Source organism: Octopus bimaculoides, chromosome 13 (genome assembly GCF_001194135.2).
Source record: "Octopus bimaculoides isolate UCB-OBI-ISO-001 chromosome 13, ASM119413v2, whole genome shotgun sequence".
NCBI classification, from domain to species: domain Eukaryota; kingdom Metazoa; phylum Mollusca; class Cephalopoda; order Octopoda; family Octopodidae; genus Octopus; species Octopus bimaculoides.
The window spans coordinates 32,968,708-32,982,071 of record NC_068993.1 but is presented as its reverse complement, the minus strand read 5'-3'; the positions used below and the strand labels follow the sequence as shown (position 1 = coordinate 32,982,071).

The following is a 13,364-nucleotide window of genomic DNA, read 5'->3' as shown; positions in this document are numbered from 1 at the left end:
GTTAGGTCCTTAACCTCTCTCTTACATGGTCAACATGCACCAACTCTACATTATTTTCTACAACAATACTGCCTCATTAATGTCTTCTCACCTCACTTGTAGCAGGTCTTGCAGACTAATATTGCATATCCAGCAGATTGTAGCTCTCTACCCACCAAAAAGCATCCACATTTAGTGCAACATCATACTGACAGGAAGTAATCAGTTTTAAACAAATAAGCTACTACAGGTTTCTCTTGTTTCTGTACATGTGTGTTTGTTTAAATCCACACTACTAATATTAAAACAACAAAAACAATAGCAACTGAAAGATGACACACACAATATTCTACTTTAACATCAGGACAAGACAATGCTCCTCCATTTTACTGTAATTTCCATAAAGTTTCTCTTCTATTTCTATTACTTACGATGTGAATCATTAGCTTCAGCACAATCTGGACAGAACCACTCTTCAACTGGAACACTATCAAGAGGTGGGTCCAAGCACTCACAATGAAATCTGTTCAAGATTTTCAAAGAAAAAATTTAAAAAACAAGCTTTTCATTTAAAGTAAAAAAAATTTTTGCAAATAATTTTTCAAAGTTGAAATTTTCAATTGATAAAAAAGCTGTTTTCAAAAGTGTTAGCTACTAACTAAATTCTTATATGAAATACTAAAAAAAATCCCCACCCAGCTCTTTTCCAGCTATTGGATTGCTGCACTCTTCAAGGCTTTTAGTTAGTCAACTGTTTATTTCAGTCAGACATTTTATCAACCCCAAAAAGAGAAATAGCACAGTTGACCTCTCAACATATAGGCATAACCAGTGGTGAGCAGTTAAAGTTTCAACAACCAGTTCATTCAGCTACACTGAGTTACAAAACTGTTAACCAAGGATTCTGAATAAAAGATTTTGAAGAATTTGGCAATTTATCTCTCCTTCAACAATAAAATAATGGTAAAATCCTAAGTCCAATGAAAATTGTGATGGTCAGTGTTGGGGAAAAGAAATACCAATGTTTGGAAGATTGATAAAGTTTATTTGCTGTAAGATTTATAGAATATCATGCTACATCCATTTGGTCTTCCAGGTGATGCAAGAGGATGAGGAGCTAAGGGAACAAAGTGAGTAGAGAGAAGGGCCAAAGGAAGATTGATATGTCCCTCATACATAACAGGTTCAAGTATTGTGGAGGTGAGTACAAATAGAAACAATAGGTGTGGCAGGAACACACAAACACACATGTAAACAAATCATACCAAGTATCCAAATACACACACACACACTTGCACATTTAGTTTCATTCCAGAAAATAATGCTTATAAACCTTCCAAGTTTGATTTTAAAATGGACAATTTTGTACAGCAAATAGACTAGATTTTGTAGTGTGATTAACACCCTAACTTTCCTGAGTAAGTCTCATTTCACCTTCCAGCAAGAAGTTAACAAGTGGTTCTCACTTTTAAAAAGATACTAATTATTGATTTGTGTGAATGCAGAGACCAGCTCACCACTGGATATAACCAAACACCACAAGGTATTTTATTCAATGTTCAAGCAATACTACCAATCTACCATTTCAATATAAATAAAAATTTATGAAATGTTAAAATTAAGATTATTATCACGCTCATCATATAATATTAGTGACCCACCTATATATAACGATTATGAACATACCCTAAACCACACCCATCAGTGTTAATAACTATATAATGGTAATATAATCCACACCATCACACAATACTGATAATTAACATACCCTAGATCACACCCATCACACAGTAAAAGCCTATCTTCTCGGTTACTTTGGCCACAAACTTCACAGTAAGTCAAATCATTTTCTGCTTCACTTGCATCTTCTTCAGCCTCAAAACTCTTTTCAGCCACAGGAATCTAAATAGACAAGATAAACAAATTTGAACACAAATATTGATTAAATATATTAATTGCAATCTGATAATACTTCATGAAAATTACAATCAAGTTTTCAATAATATTTATTGGTTACGATACCACAAATATCTAAATTGAGGAACAAGCCATTTCTAGGTGAGAAGAGAGAGGGGAGTGTCATATAATGTATCAAGTACATTGATTATGCATAAAAAAGTAGGCATCATAGCATCTTCCATGCACTACAGGAAGTGAAACCATGTAAACTGAACCACAGGTTTCCTACAAGTATTTATAGTTGACCTTCACATGTGAAAATTAAAATCTAAAATTCAGTTTTGAAATTAGCTGAGTTACTGACAATAAATCAAGAGATAAACCACAACATAATTCTAAACACATCCTCAGGTTCTACCCTAACATTAAATTCAAGTTATTTGCAAAAAAAGTGCGCAATTACTATAATAAAAATAATTCCAACAGCATGCCATTTTCTAAATTTGCAAGAACCTTCTAATACTGTTAACAAGTAACAACCTTCAGGAAATAAAGTATATCAAAAACAACCTTTACTATATCCTAATATACACAATGTCAGTCTGAATTAAGGTTCATTGACAAGTGTGCTTGTCAATGAGATTTAATTAAAAGAACTAAGCCAAACTGAAAAATACAAATACATTTAAACCGTCTAGAATTTTTATTGGCACCATAATCAAAACTGAGAAATTTAAATCTCTAACTCAGTATTAATTAGTAAAGCAAATCAAAAAGAAACCTAAGAATTGTGTTAATTCAAAACTAATTCTAAAATACAAACATAGTTATTGGCTATAAAATATAGAATGAATGCAATATTTACTGTTCTCAAAAAAAAATGTAACACACCTTTTTAAAAATCTCATCTTCACCAGCATGTCTAGCCAAGATTAATTCAAATTCTCGTCGATCTACAGGACAAGTATTGACATTCTAAAGAAAAACAAAAATTGGAATCATTAAGGCACAAAAATGTTCCTTAAAATTCTTGTTAATGCAATAGATGAAAAATTTTATGCAACATATTTTGTAAAAAAATTATTTGATGAAAAGACAAATTTAAACTTTAAAAAATACAGCATGAATTTTTTTTGTCTTATTAAAAAAAAATTATACACAATTTATAACATGCAAATATGTGAAAATGTAGTTCAACTTGGAAACAATATTTTATAAAAGCAATGAAATCTATTTAGTAAGGCTGATAACTGGACAGTAGACAAGGAAGTATACAAATATGATTGGCAGGTGGGATGATATATTGCCTTTAGTTGTCACAGTTGTAATAGTAATAGTAAACAACCTATCATTCTTTTTGAAGAATTATATATTTAATTTTAGCACATTATTAATTGTAACAAAGCTATAGTTGTCTTAAACTGCTCACTCTAAAAGTCTAACATTCTCATGAGATATACATGTAATACAGAAAGAAGTTAAAATACAATAGGTTACACATGATAATGCCATTGACCAGACTAATAGAATATAGTGTTACTGTATATAATTATCATCAACATTAATCATTAAGAAAATATTATCTCAAAGAGTGGTGTTAATGAAGGAGCCAAGCTTACAATTAAGAACCCTTTGTATTATAATCTTCAATTATTCAACTTCTAAAGCCAATCCCAAGGCTTTGTTGTTTTACCAGAGACATACTTTGAACGGTGAAACAGGATATGTTAAACATAGCATTTAAATGTTACTATCAAAGATAGGGTGATGACTCCCATAATCCATCGAGTTAAGGAGGTGTCACTGTGAAGCGTAACTTCTTTATGTAGTGCATCTACAGCAGCTAAACTTGATAGAAACAGTGCCTCCAAGAAATAGCCACAAAAGGAATTCAACTCAGCAGTACAAACTACCAAAGCCATCAAATTTATAGTGATATCACTATTTACAGTGATTAGTTCTTAACTTTCAGCATGGACAACTACAACTAAATGAACTACTTGGCAATTATTTTAAAGTTAATGTCTGTTGACCAAGGAGCACAACAGAATGCTGGTAATGAATAGTAGATCTCTCAGATGGCTGTCTGCTATTATATCAATTCACACTCATATACACTTAAATGACAGGATATGTATAAAAACAGTGAAGAAATGCCAAATGGAAATAGAATTATCTAAGTAGTACAACTATATTTATGTGTGTGTGAGATCATCATTTAATGTGTTCCATGCTGGTATGGGTTGGATTACACCACTCAACCAGTCAGAATCCCAGGACAATGGGATCCCAGGGTCATAATGCATATTTAAGGTGTTAATGTGTGCTAATGTTCACTGAGACATGTAATCCACATCAGTTCAACAATGGATGAACTAAGTTATCCTATCTGCTACATATCATCATTATTTAATGTCCACTTTCCATGCTGGCATGGGTTTGACAGAGGACTGGCAAGCCGAGAGGCTGTACCAGGTTCCAATCTGATTTGGCAAGGTTTCTACAAATGGATGCTCTTCCTAACACCAACCACTCATTGAGTGTAGTGGGTGCTTTTTATGCGCCACCAGCATAGGAACCAGTCAGCGGGACTGGCATCGACCATGCTCAAATGGTGCTTTTTATGTGCCACTGGAACGGGTGCCAGTCAGGCAGTACTGGTATCAGTCATGCTCAAATGGTGGCACCAGCATGGGAGCCAGTCAGGTGGCACTGGCATCAGCCATGCTTGAATGGTGCTTTTTATGTACCACCAGCATGGGTGCAATAAGTATATATATATATATATATACTTATTTCAAGTGAAGTTCTAAGCAAACACACAACACTTACCTCACCCAGTATCATGTATTTACACATGTCCAAATCAGTGAAAACACCTCTTCTACATATTGATTTAAATAGCATAGTTTCTTCTACTTTGAAACTTCACAATACAGTTATAAGTGACACTCATGGAAATTCCACATTCCATAAATGTTTTATTTACCGCTTTTATAACATTGTTTTGCTATGCTGAAACGTTTAATTATGTATTCAATTTCATTCCATATTTAACACCCACCTACATACCACAACAGAATATTACAGATTATGTCATAGTAACGGGTTCTATTCTTTTCCATTCCTTTCTTACAAAAATCTTTGCACCATATTTCAATGATGCAAAAGTTTTAACTAAAAAAGAGAAACCAATTTATGAAATAATTTTCTTACATAAAAAAGATCCACAGTTCTTCAACACATTTATTCAAGAAAATATTCTTTTTATAGACTAAAGACAAGAAGAAAGCACTATTACAGGGGATAGAAATTCAAAATTTGGAGAGAAACAAATAAAGCAGTCCAGTAACTCACCCTGGCCCAAAGTTGAATACAATCTAAACAAAAACTGTGATCACAAGATTCTGGAGTTCCAATATCTTGATATTTTAACCGATTTAAACAAATTGGACAATCATCACCATCTCCTTGATCAGAAGATTCCTCTTCTAAAAGGCTGACTTTGTCACAAACACCTTTCGTAACATCATCGTCGTCGTCATCAGTTTCTATGAAAAAACAAATTGAAATTCCATGAAAAAAAAAAGAATGCAACAGCAATCATTTTTTAGTTGTGTAAGAGTCGTTGAATACACACACACATGCACAATCATCACTCATGTTTTATATGCTGGCATGGACTGGATGGTTTGATAGGAACCAATGAGCCATAAAACTGTGCCAAGCTCCAATGTCTGCATTGGCATGATTTCTGCAGCTGGATGCCCTTCCCAATGCCAACCACTTGACAGTGTAATGGATGCCTTTTAATGGACACTAGCACTGGTAAAGTCACTAGGTAACTTGCAAGACAAGAACCCTCAACTGAAGTGGGTGTAGTACTGATTGGGGGATGGCTACATGCCAAGTAATGAGCAGTAGAAGTAAAATACAGGGACAGAAACAGGTGTCTCAGAAGAAGAGGTATATGGCTACTCCGCTGGTAAAGGGAAGAAGATAGCGAAGAGGTTTCAGAGGGTTAGACTGCATGAGTAGGTAGGCAAGATTGCAAGAGTGTCAAAAGATAGCAGCAGCTAGATCAAGATAGGGACAGTGGTGAGGTCAATGGTCAATATCAGTTTGAAGAGGAAATGTGGAGAAAATAAGATTGAAAAAGGGGGTGACAGGAAGTGTGGGTGATGTGCAAGTAATGTACAGTGCCAGGGACAAGATCAGAAGCATATGGGGAGAAATAGTAAGAGATAAACATAAGTAGTGAGGGCTGCCATTGGCAGAAAGAGAAAGTGTACAGGGGAAGAATGGAGGTGAAAGGGGCATTCAGCAGAAAATAAGAGGGTGTGGGATTTTATTCAGAATGCAAAAAACAAAGTAAGTGACTCCAAGGAGGATAAGCAGGAGTGCAAAAAGGTGAGGGGAGGGGGTGAAATATGTTCAGTTTCACTTTCATATCATTATAGCATCTAAGTGAATAGTGCCAATAAGAGTGGTGGAAGTGGGATTAGGAAGAGGAGTTGTAGGAAAGAAATAGATATGATGCAGAGGCATAGACATTAAAAAGATACATATATCATACATAAAAGAAATGTATCATTCAATCCACCAGGATTTTCTATTATATAATTTTAAATTAGGCATTGATAATTCTATGAGTTATCAAAATTATTCTCAAGATCCTTTCAAACTTTCCAGAGAATATGCAAATAACATGCCATTACCACAATTTATTTCGAAAATAGTTGCAAAAGTCAAACTAACAGATTTAGGAAAGTCATTCTTCTAAACCCAACATAAAAGACTAATAAAAAAATTTGAAAAATCTTTAATGAAACAAGTTCAAAGTTGAACAAACATGTTTTTAATAAATGTTAGAAAGAAAAGTTGTTTCCTTCATGCATACATGTGCATATATATATATACACACACACACACACACACACACAATGTTTGAGTGTGAATGTGTGCATATGATGGTTATCAAAGGAACAAGTTTATATACGATATATTTACAAGAGGCACATTCTTGCAATGTGTTGCTGAAATTTTTAGATAACTTGGACATTCATAAACTTCTACAACCAAATGCTTTTCTTAAAAGCAATTAGTCAATTACAAAACAATCCAATAATCCAGGTTGAAAGCCATTTGTGAATTATGGTATAAACCTGGAGCCTTTACAGGAATGGTTTGGATATGCCTGCATTGAAGCAACTTACCCCACACACTATATTTCATAATATTAGGCAAAATTATGTTTTATTATTGAATCGAACAAAAAAAAAAAAAAACTTTCCTCTTGTCCCACTCCCACTAAGATTAAGGTGATTGGCTTCTCTGTTCTACTGGTACCAAAACATTTGTCTTCCCAACTTTGGAACAGACTTCACAAACATATTGTTTAAAATTTTTGAACTATCACCAACAAAATCAAGCAAAATAGATGAGTGCAGTTATAAAACTATTTAAATCTAAAGAATTCTCAACACATTACTTGAATAGAACCTACAGCTTAACTAAATGATAAACTGCATGGTTTCCAGGTGGAAATCTGAAAGTAAAAGAAGGAAAGATAGAAGAGCTGTGTCTTAGAATACAAAATCTTCCCATATATTCCTCATCCACAATCACTTTCCACTTGGATTGTTTGTTTAACATGTTTAGAACTTGATAAGACAAAAAAAAGGAATCTGTTTGTGTCCACACAATCTACTACAGATAGCCACAATCTCCTTTGATTCATACAAAAGGAGATATGCATTAGATAATGTGATACTAGACACACTGTGCCTGGAGAAAAAAAATGAGATAGTCACAGCTGGAATGCTTTATAATCATAGATATACTTGAAGAGGGTTGACTTCTGGCTATACAAAAAACAGAAATACTCAGCTATTGAGAACCAGATGTCCATAGTACCAGTGACAATATATAACCCAACAGTTACACTGCCAGTCTCTTGCTATTCACTGAGATATCTGTAGCCTTGTAGTAAAGAGTTATCATATTGGTAAGCGGCATAGCTCATTACAATAACCAACAGGAGAACTATATAATTAACAAATTAAGTCAACATTATATATGTATTCTTATATAATGATAATAAAAATTCTGATACTGTCCAATGATAAATTTAAACTTAGGAAAAACAAGAAATCTGCTACTTCCTATGTAAACACTGTAAATGCTTCCCCTAATGGATTCTCAGGAGCTGTCTTTGACTCAAAATAATCCTATATATTTGCTGCGCTGCATTACAGCTCCTTATTTCCTGTGTTCAAAGCCCACTCAGCATTATTTTGCCTTTATCTTTTTGGAATTGATAAAATACCAGTTGTGTAAAGGACTTACCATAACTTTGGGCTGATGTACATCACCTGCATATGGCTATTTAGTTATCAACAAACAAGTATAGAGGCCTATAAGCACTAGATTTGAAAGGATGCACAATAAAAGACAACATTGGTGTTATCCAAGAAAAAAAAAATTTTTGATAGAGAAATATTAAGGAAAAAGAACAAGGGAAAGATTTCAGAGGAATTAAAACCATTTATTTTACCTTCGTCCTCATCATCAGTTTCCTCATCATCATCTGAGTCATCATCCTCTTCTAGATCTTCAGGATTAGGGTTCTCCTCCATCATAACTTCATCACTTTTACAATGGAATTGAGATTTCACCTCATCACCTTCAGATTCGCTGCCAGAACAAGAAAGTAATGCAGAAGCTTTACCTTGTGCATCTCTCTTTAATCGTTCTTCTTCCATTTCCAGTAGCACTTCATGTAGTAACTTTCCAGAAAAGCTGGGTATCTTTTCGTTTTTTTTTTTTAATCTGGGCCAAACAGAATCATCTGTAAAAGATGGTGTCATCAGTTGAAACAATATGTAACAAAAACCAACAGCAATACTGTCCTTAACAAGGTGAAAAATTATCAATTTATGCTTCTCATTAACAAAAATATTTTAATATTAACACCTATTACATTTGGAATAGTTTCATCATCAATCACTAGCAAACGTTTTATTCCTGGATGATGTTAGATGATATGAAACAGAAATCAAACTATAAACTTTTACTTCTAATTCAATCTGGTAGTGTTTACACATCCAGAAATAAGATACCTGATGAAGACTGGAGAAATCAATCAAAACGGAATGTAGATGTAAATAATAAAACAATTTATCATTTCTAAACATGTAATTGTCTAAAACATTAGCCATTCACCTGTCAATAAATTAGAGAGTAGTGAAATGAGAGAAGTGGTTAAAGTCAGTAATGAAATACACAATACTAATTCATGTCTCACCCCCACCCAGTTAGATCACACAATTGTCATTATCCAAGTTCAGAGTTGATACCTTAAGTTCCAGAAATACACTCCTTTAATATAATCAATAAATGAAATAGGGGTTGTGTCTCACAAAGCAATAACTGTAAGGGCATTTGAGATGGCCAAGTGTGCAGAATATTAAAAACTGTGCTATATTATAAATTTCTATATCACAATTCCAAGATCAAATTCTATCAGTAAATCAGAAACCACATTACTATAATACTTATTTTATCAAATCCTTCTCTCAACAAAAACATTGGAATTCAGAGCCTCATCAAAAGAAACTGATAATTATAATTAAAGTTATATTTGATATTAAAATTTCACTTTGCTAGTTATTCACAACATACAACTTGAAACTTATAAAAAGAAAGATTTAAAGAAGTGACTAAAAGCAAGCAAAATAAATACTATAATCTCTTTATAATTCATCTTTACCGGGGGTTAGTAGTCGATTAATATCTTTATAAATACCTAGGCTGTGATTTATTTAAGGAAATCATGTTCCTACCTTCACTTTTACCAGTGGAATGGCAACAAGCGGACACTGGAACCGATTCGCAGACTTTATAGAAAACTTAGTCAACGATGCTGTTATTTACATCGTATTATACAAATAGAACTCATCGTCTTGATACAGAGACCCAAGTATTCGAAACAGTAAATTTTGTAAACCGTGTGTATGCGTGTGTGTCGAGACGAGGGAGAAGAGTTCGGTGATTCGGACAGAGCACTTTTAGTTAATACCAGTTCTGCCCTAACCGAGTAGACCTATAATTAAAAGTATTTAAGCCGCGATCATCACCTCTGTTTGTTTTAAGCATAACATAAGAACGAAGTGTCCCTTTAAGACAATAGGGTGTGACTTGAGGGAGATTTGGCTGTTATTCCTTACAAGTAGTCGCATGGAAGTTATTATACTATTTATTTGAAACTACAACCCTGCTATACCAGTTCTTTGGAGAGAAAGAGAGAGAGCGAGCGCAAGGGGCGAGTATTTAGGTCTATCAAACATCCTATACATAGGTTTTGAATATAATCCAAGAATTATAAACAATAAACGGAGAAATAAATAACAAATATAGATAAATATATAGGTTAACAAATGAAAATAGAAATTTTATTTCAATGTTTTGTTTGGGTTTTACGAAATGGAATAACAAAAAAGGTGTTTTAAAATAACGTAAATATCAAATAAGGTCGAATAAAAAGTGAAACTAATTTCTTGGCTTTAAGAAAAGTTTGTGAAATGTTGTCTAAACAATAATGTGCCAGGACAAAAACGGACAAACAGAAATAAAGTCATAAATAAATAGAAACAAAGCATTCATTTCTTGCTAGACATAGAGGATTATTTAGGTTACATTAAACATTGCAGAGAGGAAAGGTAGAGTCATATACACCGACATTAAACATTTGCTACTCTACAATGTCATTGATGTATGCAGACGTTATACATACACACACAGTTCCATGTCTCGATGTGAGGTGCCGAAGAAGCGTTCGCTATGTCAGGTGTTGAAGAGACAAAAAAAAAAAAAAACTACCATTCCGATGGTCGTCTTCTATTAACATTCAATATTCTTCATCACTTTCTTAGCTTTAATAACAAAATTAACGATAATTCTTGCTGCCTCATTTAACTATTCCACAAGCAGACCAAATATCGCCAAATGTATTGCAATAATAATAGCAGTAAACAATTATTTATTGTACTCGTACATTGCCACAAATATATTGAAGACAGAAACCACACAAATGTGTGTATTATATGTTGGTATGACGAGCTAAAGAATCACTTTATACAGAAAGTGGTAGATTATCACATGAAGTTCATAAAAGCATTTCAACACATTGTGTATGTGTACAGATAAATAGATACACACATGTAATGAAAAGTTGGTGACATAAGCGACTATTAACAGGAGTTGGGAAAACTACACACCTTATTGAGTACTCTTTTTCACTCCCAAACACACGTGTGTGTGTGTATTATATACATACACAAATATATATAGAACAGACATATACATACAAATATATGGATATCTATATATAGATACAGAAATAAGTGTGTGTGTGTGTGTATATATATATATATATATATATATATATATACACACGTGTGTATACCATACAAAAAACATGTAAGGACACGAAGATATTAATGCATATGTATGTACATATGAACCCAAATTTATGCATAAATATATACATATATACGCTTAAATACATGGATACATATTTGCATACAAATACAGAACTATATACATACATCTGCATATTTATATACAGATTGTGCATATATTATATGTATTCACACGTGTATATATATGTATGTATATGTATATATATATATATATATATATATATATATATATATATATATATATATACACACACAATATACTATTCACATGCACATATATACACAAATTTTTATATACATACACAAATATAATTACATATTCATATATAAGCACATACATACAGACAGAAACACACATACACATATGTCTGCTACCTTTGGCAAGATGGACAAGGAAAAATAAATGCAAAAAGCATCAAACAATGGCAAACAGTTCCATAACACACGCCTACTTGAGTTGAAACTAAATTGATTATTGACAAAATATACAGATCTATCACAATGAAGACATAGATAGATAGACATAAATCTTGTTTACAATATCTGTAGTAGGAAAGGGTAAGAGGTAGGCCTCTGAGCGGCAGGGAGGGCTGTGGGTTGGTGCCATCTATATGTATAAGAATACAGAATCTAAAGACAGTGAAATAATTAAATAAACCTAAAGAAAAAGTTACAGATTTGAGATGGAAATAATTTAGAATGCACAGATGAAATAATCTCTGTTTAAGGAAACCTAAACTGACCTATCTTTCGCTGTATATATATACATACATACACACACACAAATGTACATACTCAAATACGTATAGAATACACAATGTGTCAGAGTGTGTATAATACATATACATATATAAAGGATACGTTTTAAGCATCAGTTGTTTATAAACAGGTTTACATGAAAGAGGTATAATGGTTCCATGGTTTCGGATTTTATATTCAACTCTGAAAATGTCTTTTTTTAATTCCATTATTATTCTTATTCTCATTATATAACTATATGCATACACACATATACATATATATCTACGTAAGTACCTATATTTGTAGTTCTCAATAGTAAAACTAATCAGAAGAAATATGACCCAGAATTTACAGAGCAAGACTTCCCTCTGAAATGACAGGATTAATTGCATATTAGAATTTCATTTCGGAAGAGGAGAAAATATGAAACAGAAAATGGTTTTTTTTTTGCCAAAGTCAGAAGTCTAGTGTTAAATATCTGCATTCCAATGTCTCTACATAGTCAGATTCTTTAATATTAAACCAAAATAACGTTGAAGGAAAGAGAAAAAAGCAAAGCTGATGGTCGGCTGTGAAAAATTCAACACATTTTTGTTTGACTCTTCAACCAAACCGTTGTGCTTATTACACCGAGAAACTCACTCTGGATTCGCATTTAACTCACGACCATTGGCCTGTTCCATTGTTGTAAACGATTTTATCTTCATCTGAAGTTTGTCCTAATTAATACATCCAGGATGAACTAAATAGCCAAATGTAATAGGGATACACACAATTAGTCTGTGTACTTACCTCTTCAACCCGCTAAAAGAAACTTGCATCCACCATGACTAATTCAAGACCCGGATGCAGACCGGAAGTGACGTGTGAGTGAGTGAAGAGATGAAATGAAGTGAAGGGGGGAGGATTCAACTCGAATCCGAGTGAGGGAGAGAAAGAGAGAGAGAAAGAGTCAGGTAGACCGAGGAAGGGAGAAAGTTAATCAGATAGAGAGAATGTAGTATTAGTAGTAGTAAGAGGAAAGAAAAAGAGTGTGGTGCGTAATAATTATAAGCGTAAAGAGAGAGAGAGACAATAAGAACAGAAGACAGTGTGTAGAGTTACTAACACGGAAAAACAGAGCGATGGAGAGAAAAGAGAGATAATGTGTAGAGAGGAGAACAAAGGCAAGAGAGACGGGGGGGACTAGTGATCAGACCTAAGAAGTGTGAGTGTGGTGAGATAATGTAGTGAGGTACGGTTGATAATTTTGGTGACGGAAAT

At 33.3% G+C, this 13,364-nt stretch overlaps 1 protein-coding gene across 3 annotated transcripts in view; it reads right to left on the bottom strand.

The window, feature by feature from the left end:
- LOC106872062 (serine/arginine repetitive matrix protein 2) overlaps positions 1–12,988 on the bottom strand; it is a 39,645-nt gene extending 26,657 nt beyond the window's left edge. For 2 of the 3 annotated variants that reach the window (XM_052972422.1, XM_052972423.1), the window contains exons 1-6: positions 12,744–12,856; positions 8,435–8,728; positions 5,236–5,429; positions 2,770–2,853; positions 1,748–1,881; positions 411–502 (exon numbers count right to left, since the gene is read on the bottom strand). In XM_052972422.1, coding sequence (XP_052828382.1) covers positions 411–502; positions 1,748–1,881; positions 2,770–2,853; positions 5,236–5,429; positions 8,435–8,728; positions 12,744–12,756 — 811 coding nt within the window. In that variant the 5' untranslated portion in view covers positions 12,757–12,856. Of the gene's footprint in view, positions 1–410; positions 503–1,747; positions 1,882–2,769; positions 2,854–5,235; positions 5,430–8,434; positions 8,729–12,743; positions 12,857–12,893 lie in introns of those variants that run through there. The other variant, XM_014918910.2, reaches the window with a different exon arrangement.
- Between the last annotated feature and the right edge of the window lie 376 nt (positions 12,989–13,364).